The 17,501-nt window shown below is 35.9% G+C and overlaps 3 protein-coding genes across 4 annotated transcripts; all 3 read left to right on the top strand.

The window, feature by feature from the left end:
• The first annotated feature begins 2,751 nt into the window (after positions 1–2,751).
• On the top strand, positions 2,752–4,748 carry LOC113716803 (AP2/ERF and B3 domain-containing transcription factor RAV1-like). The gene has a single exon (XM_027241263.2). It carries the CDS (start codon positions 3,381–3,383, stop codon positions 4,515–4,517), a length of 1,137 nt encoding a protein of 378 aa, XP_027097064.1. The 5' UTR covers positions 2,752–3,380; the 3' UTR covers positions 4,518–4,748.
• A 4,633-nt stretch (positions 4,749–9,381) lies between these two features.
• Positions 9,382–15,862, top strand: LOC113715588 (methionine aminopeptidase 1B, chloroplastic-like). 2 transcript variants are annotated; one of them, XM_027239826.2, is made up of 11 exons: positions 9,382–9,616; positions 9,856–9,937; positions 10,627–10,864; positions 11,752–11,913; positions 11,994–12,035; positions 12,542–12,613; positions 12,835–12,914; positions 13,497–13,594; positions 13,991–14,054; positions 14,556–14,603; positions 15,246–15,385. In XM_027239826.2, the coding sequence occupies exons 1-10, from the start codon at positions 9,457–9,459 to the stop codon at positions 14,560–14,562; spliced, it is 1,005 nt and encodes a 334-aa protein (XP_027095627.1). In that variant the 5' UTR covers positions 9,382–9,456; the 3' UTR covers positions 14,563–14,603; positions 15,246–15,385. The 2 variants fall into 2 exon arrangements, with proteins under 2 accessions (XP_027095627.1, XP_027095626.1); XM_027239825.2 differs by lacking the exon at positions 13,991–14,054 and having other exon boundaries at positions 9,387–9,616; positions 15,246–15,862.
• A 257-nt stretch (positions 15,863–16,119) lies between these two features.
• Positions 16,120–17,501, top strand: LOC113715590 (allene oxide cyclase, chloroplastic-like). The gene is made up of 2 exons (XM_027239828.2): positions 16,120–16,514; positions 16,782–17,501. The coding sequence occupies exons 1-2, from the start codon at positions 16,280–16,282 to the stop codon at positions 17,303–17,305; spliced, it is 759 nt and encodes a 252-aa protein (XP_027095629.1). The 5' UTR covers positions 16,120–16,279; the 3' UTR covers positions 17,306–17,501.

Genomic DNA, 17,501 nt, shown 5'->3' with positions numbered 1-17,501 from the left:
ATATGTGTGTGTGTGTGTAAACCCTTTACCCACATATTAGAAAAGAAAAAAAATTCAACTTTGAATATTAAAAGAAATATAATACAGTGGAAAAGACTTAAAGAGAATAATAGGCTTGGGGAATCTTCAAAATAAAATGGGACCGACATAACAAACTCATAGAAACCCGGCGTTGAAAGGCTACGCCCACCGTCTAATGGCTACTGGTTTTTTAATCAACTTGTTCGTGGACCCTAATCACCAAGGACTTGTTCCGTACAAATCAACCCCATATTCTATCTATCATTTCATGTTAATCTCGATTACACAGCAATACTACTATAAATGATTAAGAATAATGCAAATTTTAGACACATTCAAAATTTATGTCTAGTACTATGTAGGGATTTTAAAATTTAAATTTAATTAATGGATACTTATTAAAAGAATAAAATTATTCAAAAGTCTTGAGAAATGACACGTGCCAATTTATTGAAAAATTTCTAGAGCATATCAAGGAACGGTAGATAGTGTATAGTGTATAATATAGAAGTATATGATATGTCAATGATTGGTGGATAGTAATATGGATTGCTATTTTTAGGAATTTTTATTTAAAAAAAAACGTACTGTAATGATTTGATGTATGTGAAATAAAAATTGATTGAAAAATATGTTCACGAAAAATATAGAAGCTTTTCTACAAAAAATTGCAATCTAGACAAAGTTCTATGTTTTTAAGATTAGAGTTAATATATTAGTACTTGGAGTAAAATTGAAAAACCTCTGGAAAATATACGTTGTTCGGGAACTAACAAACCAATAATATGAGAGAACTCACTAGAATAACAGTAAAAAGAGGTTGGAAAGCTACAACACGCAGTGATATGACTTCTTGAGGATAAAGTTGATTTAACTAAACAAGAGGCAAAAGAGGATAAGCTCCACCACTTTTGTTTTAAGTTTAACCAAATCATGGACGTGATGTGAAAATATACTACTCGTAATTACTGGCTCTCTCTCTCTCTCTCTCTCTCTCTTTTTCTGTGGGAAATCATAATGCATCTTCTCTTCTTGAATAACAAATGGCATAATATTCCATTGTGGATACTTTTTTGTTGTAATCACTGAAGTACTTTTTGTAATATGATATATATGAAATAAAAAAAATTATTAATAAGACAAAAAAATCTGTTAAAAAATATATTTATGATGCAAGTAAATAATTTTTGTGCAAATAATGCTTACACAAACATATCTTATAGAATAACTCATACATTAAAGTCGGTGCCGCAAGTGTGTTTGGATTATAAATTATTTGAAATATTTTTACTGTAGCATTTTTTTTGATGTGATGTATGTGAGATAAAAAAGTGATTGGAAAAATAAAAAGGTGTATTGAAAATTGTAATGATGATGTAAGCAAATATAATTGAACGAATATTCTCCTGTCCAACCACTAATATTACTAATCACTCTTTCTGAATCAACAATGCAGATCGTAATCAAGAACCTGAATAATGGGAGGAGGACATTAATTAATATAATATTTCCAGACAAAAACGTTCTTTAATGAAAATTAAGAAATTTATAACTTCTTTGAAATTGGCCATTTGTGGGGATATCCTTCATCTATCTAGGGTGCCACCACAAGCTCAATTATATAATAGTTCAAAGGAAAACAAGCATAAACCCATTTCTCTTTGGACATTTTCAGTGTCTTGGATATTGTGAAATTATTATTGTGCTGGAAGATACTCAGTTGAACCTGGCCAATAAAGACAAAACAGAGATGGAAAGGACGAATCAAATCAAGCCAGGTAAGTTTTATGGGAAATTCTTGTTGGATGAGCTTTGTCTTCAAGTCTATCCATCCCTCATAAACATTGGCCCATGATCCCCATCCTAGTGGAACCAGATCGAGTCTCCTCCTACCTGCAAACAATTTGGGTAGTTAGATGCACGAGATCTTGTTTCATAAAAGGAAAATTCATTGAACACGCAAGTGCAAAAATTCATCGAGGACTCGTTTAGGGTCACGGTGCTTTTGATAAAAATGTACTTACAGGAGTTAAAAGCACTTTTGAGATGTTCGGTGAGTATCATTCCACACAAAATGAGGAAGAAACTTTTAGTGTTGAAAGCATTTTTAGAAAAAAGAAAAAAACTAAAATTTAGTGCTTTGAAAATAACTTATTTATTCCACAAAATAAAACATTAAATTCAATTATTTTATACTATATTATGAACTAAATAAAAAATAAATATATTTTAAAAGTTTAAAATTACAGATTGTCCAATACAATAAGTGCTTATTAAATTATGTCTCCAAATAATATACTTAGAAGCACTTAATTACTTAATAAATGCTTTTATTAAAAGCTCTATTAGATGAAATACTTTTCAATAAATTACCGTATCGCCAAACGGATCCTGATTGTGTTTGGATAGGTGATTATTTGCAATAAAAAATATTTGATGCGGTGTAGCTCTTTTTTGTGGAAAAATCTTTTTGCTTAACCGAAAATAACAAGAGTAGGAGCCCTTTGTTACACAAAAACCAGCCCCTTTGACCGTCGTCACATTCTAGTTATATACACATTGGTGACTAGTAATATATGGTACGTTTCTCTTTCCTATAAAATTTCCTTTTATCTTCATCTGATGCTGATAGTACCAGCTAGTGCTACCTCATCAAAATCTTCTCTATTATTTGTCGCTGCCTTTAATACTCCCAAGTGTAATTCAGATAAACGTTCCAAAACAAAAGCAAGCAGAAAGGGAGGCCATGCTTGATAGTCAGCAGCAGCAGCAGCAAAGATCAGGGGGGATGAACTTGCTTCTCCACACGGTCCACACTCATGTGAACCCCATCAACTTGCTCAATTTATCTTTGCCCCACCTCACATACATAGCCCACAACATATACATACTTCTACTATTCAAACTATCTCCCATGGCCCCTACTACACCTACCCTCCTCCCCCCACACCTTCCTTCTCCCTCCCCAGGAATCAATCCATGAATCTTCCTAGTTCCTTACCATCTCTTGGAGTTGACCCACAAAACCACACCTCCATGTCACTATTTTCCTTATAGTAAGAGCTTAATACTAGTCTGGTTTTGCTTTTAGTAGTTTATTTGATAATCAGCATATTTTATTCGACTACTAGTGCATATTTCACACACAAAAACTTTGGGCTGCTACTCCTCTATATATGTCTATATATATATATATATATAACTTCCACCTTGCATCACCGAACAACAACTTTCATACTCCAAGTAGCTCTTCTGTCTCATCTCTCAAAGCATCAATATCTCGTCCCATTCCATACACCCCTCTTAAACTTCATATTTTCTTCTAACTTCACACCAAAATCAAATCTTTAAAGAAAGAAATGGACAACAGCAGCATAGATGAGAGCACTACCAGTGACAACTCTTTTGCATCATCAGCAGCACCAGCATCATTGTCAAATATGTCTCTACCGGTGAATATCAAGTCGTCGCCAGAGCAGCAGAGCCTCTGCCGAGTTGGGAGTGGCGCAAGCAGTATGATAATCGATGCAGAAGTCGGCGTAGAAGCCGAATCCCGGAAACTTCCGTCCTCAAGGTTCAAAGGGGTGGTTCCTCAGCCTAATGGCAGATGGGGTGCGCAGATTTACGAAAAGCATCAGAGGGTTTGGCTGGGAACTTTCAATGAAGAAGAGGAAGCTGCTAGAGCCTATGATATCGCGGCGCAACGCTTTCGCGGCCGCGATGCTGTCACAAACTTCAAGCCCTTGAATGAAGCTGAGGAAGATGACGTCGAAGCTGCTTTCTTGAGCTGCCATTCCAAGGCTGAAATTGTCGACATGCTTCGAAAACATACTTACAACGACGAGCTGGAGCAAAGCAAGAGGAACTATGGATTAGATGGCAATGGCAAGAAGGGCTGCAAAGGTATTGCTGGTCTACACTCGTTTGGTTATCAGAAGACAACCAAAGCTCGTGAACAACTCTTCGAAAAGGCGGTGACTCCCAGCGATGTTGGGAAGCTGAACAGGCTAGTCATACCAAAGCAGCATGCCGAAAAGCATTTCCCTTTGCAAAGCGGGAATACTTCCAAAGGCGTGTTGCTCAACTTTGAAGATATGGGTGGAAAGGTATGGCGATTCCGATATTCCTATTGGAATAGTAGTCAGAGCTATGTCCTGACTAAAGGGTGGAGTAGGTTTGTGAAGGAGAAGAATTTGAAGGCTGGAGACATTGTCAGCTTTCAGCGATCAACCGGAGCTGATAAGCAGCTTTACATTGACTGGAAACGGAGGAATGGAGCGGCCGAGGCCGCTCCTCCGGTTGCTGCCGGAATATCAATCCCTATTCAGCCGGTTCAAATGGTTAGATTATTTGGGGTGAATATATTTAAGGTACCATTACCAGTTAACGGTGTTGTAATGGATAGTAATAGTAGTTGCAGTGGTAAAAGAGTGAGGGGAATGGAGTTGTTGGGGTTGGAGTGTAGCAAGAAACCAAGGGCTATTGGTGCTCTGTAACTTCCTTCTTTTTTTTTTCTTTCTCATGTAATTGTTTTTGTTTTTTAGGAAAGAAATGGCGGGGAGGAAACTGGAAAGGGGAGTGGGGTGGTGGTGTTGTTGTTGCAAGTTGCATAGTTTCAATTGTATATTACTACTGTTTAGAGACCGGAGAAATCTGAAATTAGGTGCGTGACATGGTGGAACAAATCAATCCAAGATACAAACGAAATGAAGATAGTATTGTTCAAAGTTTTGAAGCGTTTTAGTATTATATCTTGCGAATTTTGTGACTTGCATTTTTACTATACTTTGGTAGGTCTTTTGGCATAGTACTTTGTTATCTCTTTTGCATTTTTACTATACCATGCGGTCCAGATGGACGTGAGAGAGACGAATAGGATAAAGCTTAAAGAAGCTCCGGCAGGAGGAGGGGGGTGGGTCATGGCGGTGGAGGATATGGCCTAAAAGTCCAAAGACAACAGATAAAACTTTTTTCTAGTACTCGTATATTTCTGGTGTAGGTGAAGTACGATAATAATTGTACTCTTTTAGCTTCCTGTGTACAAATTGCAAGAAATGTTTCTGGCCAGGAGAGAATTAGGTATAGGGGGGACGCCAAAAAATTAATTTCAAGTAAATTTTCTCATCCTCAAATATTTATTATTGATGGATATCTCATCTTCTTCTTCTTGTTGTTTTTTTTTTTAGTCTAAAATAAAAAATGCTGAAGACGAGGTTAGAATAGAAACATATATTAATATTTATTGCTAATAACCTCAGCATCTGGATTAATGAAAAAAAAATACACAGTCTGTAAGCAAAGTAAATTGAGCGCATTGCATTGAATGCTAATTGATCACTAAGGTTGTGTTTGGATTGCATTTTTCGTCATTTTTCATGGAAAAATTACTGTAGCGATCTGATATATGTGAGGGAAAAAGGTGATAGGAAAATGTGATCACAGAAAACGACAATATTTTCCGACGGAACAAGCAATCCAAGCAAGGCTTAATCTTGCTGGATCAAAAATAAATTCTTCTTCTAAACATCCACAGAAGTAGGTGGTGCCAGTACTTATCTTCATGGGCTCTGATTTGTTGATGGAATGGCATCCAAAGAAATCGGATCTTCGTCTCATCAATCAAAGGACCTATTCTGTACCAAGTCATATTCTGGTCTCATTAAGACCATTTCATCTCCGTGATAAGATAGTCCGTCCGTCCGTGACACATACAATAATATTATTATACACCGCTATATTATGCAAGGAGAAAAAAAAAAAAAGAGAAAAGCATCCTATAATATATTATCAATACGTGAAGAAGAAAGAAATATGTATAATATATAATAGGAATGCATGAGTTAGTTCTGCATCTGCATCTATGATGTATCTACCGGTACCCACCCCATCTACAGCAATTGACTGCGACTTTTCGTCTCTCCACATGGTATTTAGCCAGTTGGGGATTGGACCCAAACTGGTACAGATGTTGAAGAAGAAGTTTCTACTTCATGCCAATTTTGAAGACTGATCGAGGATGAAAGAAAGAAGGGAGGCCTAGGGAGTAACAGCACATGCCATATTGCCATATTGCCTTATCTTTTTTGACATGCCACACGTAGAATATTGAGGGAACAGGCGAAGTTCTTGGAAACGCGTTTTTAGAAATGTGTTGTGGTACACACATATTATTAATTGGCGGGTGTTCTTGTTTTGTTTGTTCTAAAATTTTCTCTTGACAGCTTAATTTTGCATATGTGAAGACTTCTTCTTTTTTCTTTTTCTTTTCTTTTATTAATTAATTACACTTGAAATTGGAGCCTCACGTATAACACTCACTACTAATCTACTGTAATTAATTAAGTCCACATTCATGCACTGAGAAATCCCAGCTGGAATCTCTTCTTTGCCTTATCTTTTTTGACATGCTCATTCTCATTAACGTCCCATCAAATTAAATTGTAGATATATATATTTTTTTTCTTTATTTGTTTATGGCTGCATGTAAGTTTGATTTATACATGGCCATTTGACAACGTCTATAAAATCAATGAGCTGAGATGCAACCCTATCAATCTATTTCAAACCACTCTATATTAGTCAAAGGATGCCTAATTATTCAACCCTATTAATCATAATTTATTATCGTCAAATCTCACCATATAAACTAAACAGCTGGCAACAATCCAGGTATTAATTTGCTTTAAGATGTTGCATATGTCTCTGAGAGACATTAATGACCCGGATTTTTTTTTTTTTTTTTTTTTGGGGTTGGAGGAATAATGACCTTGAGTTTGGAGAACCAAAAATGTCAAAACATCAGATGCATACTTTTAAAACCTGTTTTTGTTAGTAGTATATAAATTCTGCCACAAGATACTAATGCATAGTACGAGCTTGTACCTTTCTTATAATACAGTCAATCTTTGTTTAATTTCACGCGTTTTCTCCGAAACTTCCACAAGATCAATCCATATCTGTTCCCCAAAACCCATGTTCGTGCCCCACATAATCTGTTGCTTATGGCAGTGCTTAGCTGCGAAAGTTGATCCTACTTAGGAATTGTATTTGAATACCTTTAGTAACATCCGTCAGTTTCGGAATAAATAATCAAATATTTACATAAAATTGTAACTCTTAAAGATCATATGTGTAGTGTATTTGGATAGAAGATTATTTGCAATTCTTTTTTTTTTTTTTAATTAATGCTATAATTAAGAACGTATTTGTGATACAACTAGATTGCGAACGATTCAAGCCACTCACAAACTATTCAGTCAATACTCAACTCAAGTTCGGGCAACATCGAACTTGAATCGAACTTGAGCCAATCAAGTCGAGCTAGCGAACTTGAATCAAGCATAAAAAAAACTCAGCTTGTTAGCTTGCAAACCAGTTCGAATATGTGTGTGTGTCTATATATATATATATATATATATATATATATATATATATATATGTATGTATATTTATGTATGTAGTAAAATTACATATATATCTTTAATATTTATTAAAGAAAAATGACTATTTTATTCAGTTTTTTAAATAATATTTTTTTAATATTTTTTTTAAAGCTCGAATTCAACATCAACTAGGCCTGAATTTGATGTTGAGATCAAATTTGAGTTTTACATTGAATGCTCGTCGAGTTTGAGTTCGAATTCGAACTTGGTAAAATTGAGTTAATATTGGATTCGATTAAGTCAAAACTCGACTCAACTCGAGTTATTTGCAGTCCTAGATACAACTACGAAAGGACTGATGAATTATTCAGATAGGTTGAACTTTTGTATTTACACAAAATACACAAACCTTGTATGCCTATTTATTTAATGCCTCGAAAAGTGCTCTATATTATGTCACAGTATGTTGTAACGTAGCACCTTATACATAAAACTTACAAGAGTACACATCTTTTTGGTTCATTAATCATTTGAGTAGATTACTTGCTATATATGTTAAAATTTCTTTGTGAAAAAAAAAAGCGATTTCTTTTCTAATTTGGCGCTTCGCTGTTCAAGATCTTTGTTTTCTTCCATCAAGACGAACCACCCAACAAAAGCAGTACTTTAGATATCAACTGCGGGACAGGAGTTTTAGGAGATGATTGTTCCATTATTGTTTGATAGTTGATGGGTATGCATCTGATTCATGAATCAATTGCATAAAGCTTGAATTATGTTAGGCCACCGGCAACAAATATTATTGATAACACAAATGTGGAGTGACAATATGAATCTGACAAGCTATCATTCAAGCAAAACCCAAATGGTTGATTGAAAATTTGAAATCCTCCCTGTTTTTTTGTTACGGAATTACGTTCTATTTATCAGATACTTTGTCAAGAACATCGATTTCCCTTCTTCCACTTTTAATCGCAAGTTGGGCCACGCATAGAATTTTATGACTCTCAACAGGAGTTTGATCAATTGATAATAACAAATTATTTTCTTATAAAACTGACGATTTGTAAAAATTCTGGTAAACGCCTTGAGGGCATGCCTGATTTTGTTTTATATATATATTAAAAAAAAAAGAAAAATAAACACGATAACTGAATGAAATTGGGAATATACATCTTTGTGGCTTCCGCAGCACCCAGAAATAAAAGAAGAAAAAGAAAAAAGGTTGCGAACGACTTTTGGAGGCCCGCGTGTAAGTTATTGTTGCCCAAAAGTACATGGCCATACCATACATCCCTCTCAAAACATTGACACTAGAGCCCAGATTAAGAACTTGGGGCGGTAGAAAAAACTACTGGGCCAGGCCGGCTTATGCCAGATCCATTTTATGCATTCTTGTACCGTGGACAAGAGTGCCAAGAACAGTCTAGACAGAAAATATATTTTTACCAAAAAAAAAAAAAATTGGGAGATGCATTTGTGGCAGTATTAATGTTAAACTTTTCGAGATGACATGCTAAAAATTTGATTTCCGGCAGTGATGTTGCAGCATCATTCCTTTATTCTCCTAAATTGAGAATTTGATGTACTATGAAAAAAAAAAGATGCTTTCCTCAATAGACACTCGTTTGTGGAATTTGAAAAAAAAAAATGCTTGTAAGAAGACAAAAGGAGAAGGCAAAAAATGAAATAGAAATAGGATTAATCTTTTATAAACTATGGTGTATATAGTTGAATGCATGATGCCTAATCCAAATATAAATTTAAAAATTAAATTTTACATGTGTGACGTACGTCTAACCGTAATAGTAATCGATGAATACACGAAAGAAATTGAAAAAGGCCACCAGTTATCATTAATTGGTTTGGTCCAATTCTAGATGGATCCAACTTGTAACAAAGTTGGGCGCCCCGCTCTGTTAATTCTCGGACAACAAGTTGAAAGCATAAGGCTTGGAAGCCCAAGTAATTTTGGAGCGACCAGTTTAATCTCGAAGTCTTGGCTATTTCCTCTCCACTCCCCCGTGCCTCTCAACTTCTTTGTGTCTGAGAGATGGCATTTTTTCTGACTTCAATTTCTCATGCAGTTCCAGCTCTTCAATTCTCGACAACTTGCTTCCATGGCGAACTCAGCTCCCTATCATCCTCGTCCTCTTCTTCCTCTAGTTCTTTCATGGGGCCTCGACTAGCCTCCTTCCCTTCAACCTTCCCGGGTATGTGTCATTCCTGTGATATTTTCACTAGCTACTTCCACCCATCCATACGCACTGCTAGCATATTTAATCCCTTTTGTTAATAATTTTCGTTACTTATTTCTTTTCAATCCCCTTTTTTTTTTTTTTTTTTTGGCTATGCTTCAAAGTTGTAGAATATTTAAATGTGAGTGCTATATTACCACTATGCTTCTTTTTTTTTTGGCATTTCTTGATTCTGGCTTATCTGTTGAATTTAGGTAAATCTTCAAGCTTTGGAAAGGGACTCGTTGTTTATTCAAAAAGAATTTCAGGCTTGGAGGAGGCTATTAGAATAAGAAGGTAATGCTATCTACTACTTCAGTATATTCAATTAAGTACTTTGTCTTACCTTTCGTTTGCTATGCTTCTATCGGTAGTCCTTTTTTTTTTTTCCTCCCCCGTTTTGTGATTTAATGTAGCCTAAAAAATCAACAGTAGCAATTACTTTAGCTATGGTCGCGAAATTGGAACTGAAAAAAAAGAGAGATTTTGTTATATAATTCTTTGCATCATATAGTGGATTCTAGTTATTTCCACTGCATTTGCGGCAGTGGAAATATTTCAGGTAGCAATTGGCATGACAAAAAATTGAACTTGGCATGTTGACCTAACAATAGTATGCCGCATTTTTACTCCTTTTTTGGCATCTCTATATGTCTGTTTCTTTCACAAATCTATAATCTGTATTTGTATCTTAATTTTCTTCATTCACAATGTACGCCTACTTAAAGGTGGAGCAAAAAAATGGTATTCTCTAATCTACATGGATCTATTATTGGATGTTGAATATTCAGGTTCCTGAAAGTTACCATGTGATATATAATCATAAGAACTGACCTGCTATATCTGTTGAACGACATGTTTGTTTGAGTACATTTAATATTGAAAATGATTAAAGATCTATAGATTGTTGATTTTTGCTTTGTAATGCTTCTCTGTACCTGATTGTTTAATTGTCATTTTTAATTACTTCTTGATCATTCACAAAGAGAGCGTGAGCTTAGGACTTCAACAGCTTCACAAAGAAGGCCGCCTTTGAGGCGTGGAAAGGTGTCACAACAGCTCCCTGTCCCTGATCACATACCAAAGCCTCCCTATGCAGGGACAAAAATACTGCCTGAAATTTCCAAAGAATATCAGATTCATGATGCTGAAGGAATTTTGAAAATGAGGGCTGCTTGTGAACTTGCTGCCCAAGTCCTAGATCATGCAGGAACATTGGTTAGGGTGAGAATCTACTTTTATGTATTCATCATCAAAGATAATAATTATTCTTAGCACTACATTCTCATAAGAATCGCTTGTTTGCTTTTCTCAAGTTTACATGCAGATGAAAAGTTTTATTATGATTACTCTAAGTGGTCATCGTACAGACTCACCAATAAAATCAAAACCTATTGTTTCACATACTATACCTGCCTGATTCTGAAACTTTATTTTTCCTTTGTAAAATTCCATCTAAGTCCAAAAGCAGTTGAAACATGAACTGAAAATTGGAAGCATTCTTTAATGATAAATTGCAGGTTATCGGTTTTACTTCTTTATGAATTAGTGGCTTCACATGTTTTCTAGGAGATTGAAGATCATGGAAATTGCGGTCTTTGTCAAATAGCTCCTGGACTTATGAACTTTGTATAAGCTTGTAGGTCACTAAGGAAGGAGTGGGTGGCTTTCAGTGGGACTATATAATTGTGATTGCTAGTATTGAGTGTTAATCTTCGACGATTCCCAGCTCTCTCATTTAGGAGCCTTGTAGTATTTTGAAGAACTTGCACTGGTGAACATATGTTTCAGGTCACTGCAAATTCCCCCCCCCCTCCCGGCCCCCTGTTGTCCTTCTTTTGACTGGGACTGGTTCATTTCTTGCTCTTATTTTCCTCCTTTTATATATTGTGCTCCTTCCTTATATGATCATGGCATCTTGTTTATCTTTTCACTTTTTGTTACATCAGAGGGTATCACATTCTTCTTCTTCTTCTATCTTTCATGTATCAACATTATCAATGTGATTGGTATTGTACACATGCATGTTGCATTTTTGTACCAAGATTTGCTTATGTTTAGGACCTTTTTGTGTGGACAAATTAATTTGTTTTCCCTTTTATATGAACTAGCCATCTGTGACGACGAACGAAATTGATAAGGTGGTGCACCAAATGATTGTTGATGCTGGTGCTTATCCTTCACCTTTAGGGTATGGGGGCTTTCCAAAGAGTGTATGCACATCGGTCAATGAGTGTATGTGCCATGGGATACCTGATTCTCGTCAGCTACAGGTTGTGTGTTTCTTTAGTATTTACCATCATCGCTGGGAAAATTTTGGTCACTTACCTAAATGTTCTTGTATGCTATGCAGGATGGCGATATAATAAACATTGATGTGACAGTCTACTTGAATGTAAGTTGCTGAGTACTTATTATTGTCTCGAATGCTGTTATTGGGCTTTCCATTTGTTGATCAAATGATATTAGAGGGTCTTTGTCTTAAATGTTAAACAGACTAACCATTCTGCATTTCCACAAGTTCTCTCCTTACATTTATTTATGGTTAGAAATTGCTATTTCTGGTCCACAATATCAAAATAGTGCAAGTTTCGTACTGTCATCTCAATTTTTGTAAAATTTTGGAATCGTTATCTTTACGTGATAAATCTGCTTATACAATTAAATCAAAATATTAATAGAAGACATAATAGTTTCTTTGCTTAGAACACCTAGTTAGGAGTTGCTAAGGGGACCTTTTGAAATCTGTTTTGTTTCTATGATTTGTTCTCAGTTTTCCTTAATTTTTCCTCTTTTTGGTTCCTCCACACTATATATTTTTTTTCTTTCCTCTTCATTTTTGTAATTATTTGTTTAAAGTTGTCTTGGGACCTTAGGAAAACTTATTTGGCCTCATCTCAGGGTTATCATGGGGACACTTCAAAAACTTTCTTTTGTGGCAATGTTAGTGATGCAATGAAACGGCTTGTGAAGGTATGATTTTGCATTTACTAGAAAAGAAAAGAAAAATTGCATTTCCTGAACGTTGCAATGTCAAGGATGAGAATCATGTCTTCTGTTACCTAAAGCTCACAAAACTGCTGCATCATCACTTCTCCTTAGAACTTTGTAGTACAACCTCTTGATCAGTCCCACAGATAGTTTTTATTATTATTATTTCCCTCTTTTTGCAACCTAATTTCTCCTTGTGTCAGGTGACTGAGGAGTGCTTGCATAAAGGCATTGCTGTTTGCAAGGATGGTGCTCTGTATAGGAAAATCGGGAAGCGAATCAGGTATGATTAATATCTGAAAACGTATAAACATTGAAGTACATTTGCATGTGCACCTGTTGACATTTGTCTGTATTTCTGTCTAGAAAATGAGAGCCACAATTGGATATTTTGGATCCAATAACATACTTCCTACAACATCGGACATTATTTGGAATTGTTTGGCAGTAAACACAACACTGAAGTTTTTGTGAGATTGGTTGAATCAAACCTTTGTTGTTATCCAATTTTGCCCGCTTCTTGTATGTTCATAGCTGAAAGATTTGTTTTTGCTCGGACAATCTTGTGGTGTTATGTTCAGAAATTATTTTATTTGATACTGAGGGGGTGAAAAGGAACACAATATACTTAAATATGGTGAAGATCCTCATATTGCAAGCTTTATGTTGGGGACCTTGTCAAGCTTGATTGTTAGTTCTTATAGAGGCTTTCATACTGTGCCATCATCTATCACCTTTTGTACTTTTACTATGAGTTAAACTAGAAGGTGTTCAAATATGAGCAAATCTTTCTCAAAACAAAGATGTTGTTTTAATTTAAAGTATATTTTGCCTTCTCTAAGGACTCTGTTAATTGTCGTTGCAGTGAGCATGCTGAGAAATTTGGTTACGGCGTGGTGGACCGTTTTGTTGGACATGGTGTTGGGAATGTATTTCATTCTGAACCACTTATATTTCACCACCGTGAGTAGTCCCTCATGTTAATCCTTTCAGTATAATTGTCACAGTCGCTAAGGAAAACTGCACTAGCTTCAGCCTTCACCAATGACTAGCAATGGTCTTGCTACGCTGTCATTTCAGTGAATTACATGCTGTTCTGTTAACATGATAATCATATGATATGGTGAATTCAAGATCCTCTAACATCGATGAGGTGGCACCTTTCTTCAGGTAGCACCGTGGCTATACCTCCTTAGGTGGTCTAGAACTATATTTAAAGCCAATTAATGCAGATTGGCTTAACATAGTACGTCTTAATCTACGGTTGCACTTTCCATTTGCATGTGATCTAAACTTTTCAAGTAATCTCTTTTGTCCAAACTAAATGTCTTGTTTAATCTTTCTTTGGAAAATGTCTAGGTTGCTTAAATGGTAACTCTAAACTGAGAGCTATTTCTGCCTTTGCATATTTCAAATATAGAAAGTAAGTCCTATCATTTCCTTCTTCTTTTTTAACTCTTTGATTGACATAATAATGGAGTATGTATCCATACCATTGATTTTGGAGAATCTAAGTTGTGTCAATTTGTAGGGAGACTGAGAGTCAAGCCAAGATGGTTGGCTTTATATTCTTCTAAGAGTAATTATCTTTAGAAGTTAGAATAACACCTTGACTTTTCTTTCCGCACATTATGACCTAAAAATAAAAAATAATCTTAAAACCTTAGATCTACTTTATAACTTCTAATAGGCTATGTATTTTCATTATTCTGAATGTCTTGCCTCTGAAGTATGTCTTTTTCCTATGCTGTGTCCTTGCTTTGAATGGAAACTTGTTTCTGTTATTCTGTTATTCTAGTTTTTATGCTTGGAGATGGTATAACATATAATTCAAGTTTACTGAACTTGGATTTGTCTTTTCCTTTGGATTCTACTTGTACTTTCAAAGTTATGCCAACTTTTATTTTGTTTTGGTTGTTTGCAGGCAATGATAAGCCAGGCTTCATGGTTGAGGGGCAAACATTCACAATTGGTGAGCATATTCCTCTTTAATGTAGATAATGCTTTTAAATGGCCAGTTTCTATTATTTGTCTGTCGATACATCACAAACATAGTTTTAATTTAAGAAATACTTGGGAGAGCTGGTGCATGATTGCCTTGTTAGAAAGCAATATGTACCTTCAAGTACTGGTATTCAGTTGGATGTGCTTTGACCAGTATATTGAACCTTTTCCCCCTATTGAACAAACTTGCTGTTGCTTGATTAACAACAACTACAACAACAACAACAACAACAATAATAAAATTAACTTGTTCATGGCATCGCAAATGCATGTAAAAAGTCCTGAAATCAGAGGGAGACCGTTATGGATTCATAAGGAATGATAGTGTACATCAGGTGATACCATGATGGTACTTCGCTAGGAAATTTGAAAGATCATATGCAATGCTAAACGAGGTTATTTTTGAATGAAATCCTCACTTCCTTTTGGACTTGCTGAAAGGTTTTTGGTACATTTTTGCCATAATTTCTATTACTTTGTCATCTTGGCTTATTCAGGCAAGTCCGGCACTATCTTGATATATTTTCACTTTAGATTGTGTTTTGCAGTAAAGTGAAATTTGCTTATTGAATTGAATCCTTACCTGTTATGTTTTGTAAATTTACTGCAGAACCAATTCTTACATTGGGAAGCACGGAGTGTATCACATGGGAGGATAACTGGACAACCCTGACAGCTGATGGCAGCCCTGCTGCGCAATTCGAGCACACAATTTTGATTACAAAAACTGGCGCAGAAATCTTAACAAAAGCTTAGATGAATCACTCATGATTCATTTTGCACACTTCATTTCTTCTACATGTAATGGAGGAAATAAACTCCTGCTCCTCCATTAACTTGAGATCCATGGATCTCATATACAACCCTGAGATGGCAAAAGCATTAGGCCTTGAGTGATGATCCCAGTTTTGATCACATCAACACCATTTATAGAACTCTGCTGGCAGCTAAGCAATTATCGGGACATCGTTCACCAGATATGTTGCCTGGTCAAAGTAAAGGTACAGCATTGTTACCGGCATGTCAATGGCCATTGCCGGAGCTGGTGAAATTGGGATATAAATGTTTGCAATTTGTGAGAAATTCTTAAGGCTGTTATACATGGCAACGAACAGTACATGATTTATATGTACAGAAAACTTTTCTTGTACTATTTAATCATTTGAATAATTGTAGCTCTTTAATATACATTTTAATCTGATGATCCTAACAAACATTGATGTTGCTTCTGCACAGTGCTCAAGATTTTAGCATCGATACCTAACAAATATGTCTTTTGTTGTGAAGGTTCTGATTGATATGTCTTTTGCTGCTACATTCATACTTTTCCCTCCTCCATGTTCTTCCAATTTTCTAATTATTTCCACACCTACAGCTACAGCTTTTGACTACTTTTACGAGTCCAGCCTGTGTTTCCACATTAAAAGAAAAAAAAAACTATTAAGCTATATTGTCATCATCAATAGGTACCCTTAAACCAATCAGAATTACAAGGCGTGCGTTTAATATTGGTGCATAATTTATCGGTGCAGAATCTTCCAGCTATATACCTTTCTAAATCAAGGCACATTGTCCCCTGGATGGATGTTTCTTGAACCTATACTTTGCATAGATCAACCCTAACCATTAGCATCCACTTCATCAATGGCAAGTACAAGCTCTCTCAGACCAGTTTCTTCCCTTAAACTATTCAATCTTGAATCACTTTCCAACATCGAATTCCATTATGACAAGCTTGCGTTTAAGCTTTCAAATCCACTTTTAACTAAATCTGTCCAGATCTCGACGACCCACCAAGCCTTCTCCGCCAGAAGACCCTCCAAAGATGCCTCAACAAAAGCATTCTTCTTCAACATCGGCAAACCAAAGCCAGAACCAAGTGAGTACTTCCTGTACCAATAAATCTTTTTTCGATTCGATGAGTTAGTTAGTATTTTGTCGTGAAACCATAGGAAAATGGTCCGTCAGATGCATTCTACTTTCTCCAAGCAAAAATGAATACGAGTTCTTGGAAATAAAAGATTTGCTAGGCATAGTTATATCGGTAATTTTGAGGTAGTCAGTGAAACTACTAGCTAAAATTAGTTGGATTTCATGATTCACGATGTATTATTGCTCATCACAAAATCATGTCTTTGTGATTCAGCTAAAGTTCAAGAACTATATGTGTATGAGATTAATGAAAGGGACAGGGGCAGCCCAGCATACTTGAGACTTAGCAAAAAGGACGCAAATTCTCTAGGTGATCTAGTTCCATTCAGCAATAAGCTCTACACAGGTGATTTGCAGAAGAGATTAGGCATAACATCAGGATTATGTGTGCTGATAAAACATGTTCCTGAGAAGAAAGGTGATCGTTATGAGGCTATCTACAGCTTCTATTTTGGTGACTACGGTCACATATCAGTCCAGGGGCCATATTTGACTTACGAGGACACACATCTGGCTGTGACCGCTGGATCAGGAGTATTCGAGGGGGTGCAGGGTGTGGTGAAGCTGCAGCAGATTGTGTTCCCATTTAAGCTGTTCTATACATTTTATTTAAAGGGAATTAAGGATTTGCCAGCTGAGTTGGTGGTTAAGCCAGTGTTGCCAACAGCTACTGCTGAACCATCAGCTGCTGCTAAGGCTACTGAGCCTCAGGCAACCATCCCTAACTTCACTGATTGATAGGGAGGTTGATCCAAGGAACTAGCCACAATTATTCAAGCATTAATTAGTTTGGCAGCAAGAGCTGTCCAATAAATGCTTGTACTGGTTTATCGTTTGTACTACTTAGAATGGTTTTTTTCTCTCCTACCAGCATCATTGACCATATGTCTCCCATCTTTATTGTCAGAATTGGATTTTGAAGAAATTACTGTCA

Source organism: Coffea arabica, chromosome 11c, assembly GCF_036785885.1.
Source record: "Coffea arabica cultivar ET-39 chromosome 11c, Coffea Arabica ET-39 HiFi, whole genome shotgun sequence".
In the NCBI taxonomy this organism is placed as follows: Eukaryota; Viridiplantae; Streptophyta; class Magnoliopsida; order Gentianales; family Rubiaceae; genus Coffea; species Coffea arabica.
The sequence above is the reverse complement of the archived record's forward strand: the minus strand, read 5'-3'. Positions and strand labels throughout refer to the sequence as shown.

Bases quoted from the DNA above. Each gene is read 5' to 3' on its own strand.
- LOC113716803 (XM_027241263.2), top strand. From the start codon at position 3,381: ATGGACAACAGCAGCATAGATGAGAGCACTACCAGTGACAACTCTTTT.
- LOC113715588 (XM_027239825.2), top strand. From the start codon at position 9,457: ATGGCATTTTTTCTGACTTCAATTTCTCATGCAGTTCCAGCTCTTCAA. The intron at 12,614-12,834 runs GTATGATTTTGC...TCCTTGTGTCAG, and splicing joins CAATGAAACGGCTTGTGAAG to GTGACTGAGGAGTGCTTGCA. The intron at 14,604-15,245 runs GTGAGCATATTC...AATTTACTGCAG, and splicing joins GGGGCAAACATTCACAATTG to AACCAATTCTTACATTGGGA.
- LOC113715590 (XM_027239828.2), top strand. From the start codon at position 16,280: ATGGCAAGTACAAGCTCTCTCAGACCAGTTTCTTCCCTTAAACTATTC. The intron at 16,515-16,781 runs GTGAGTACTTCC...TTTGTGATTCAG, and splicing joins CAAACCAAAGCCAGAACCAA to CTAAAGTTCAAGAACTATAT.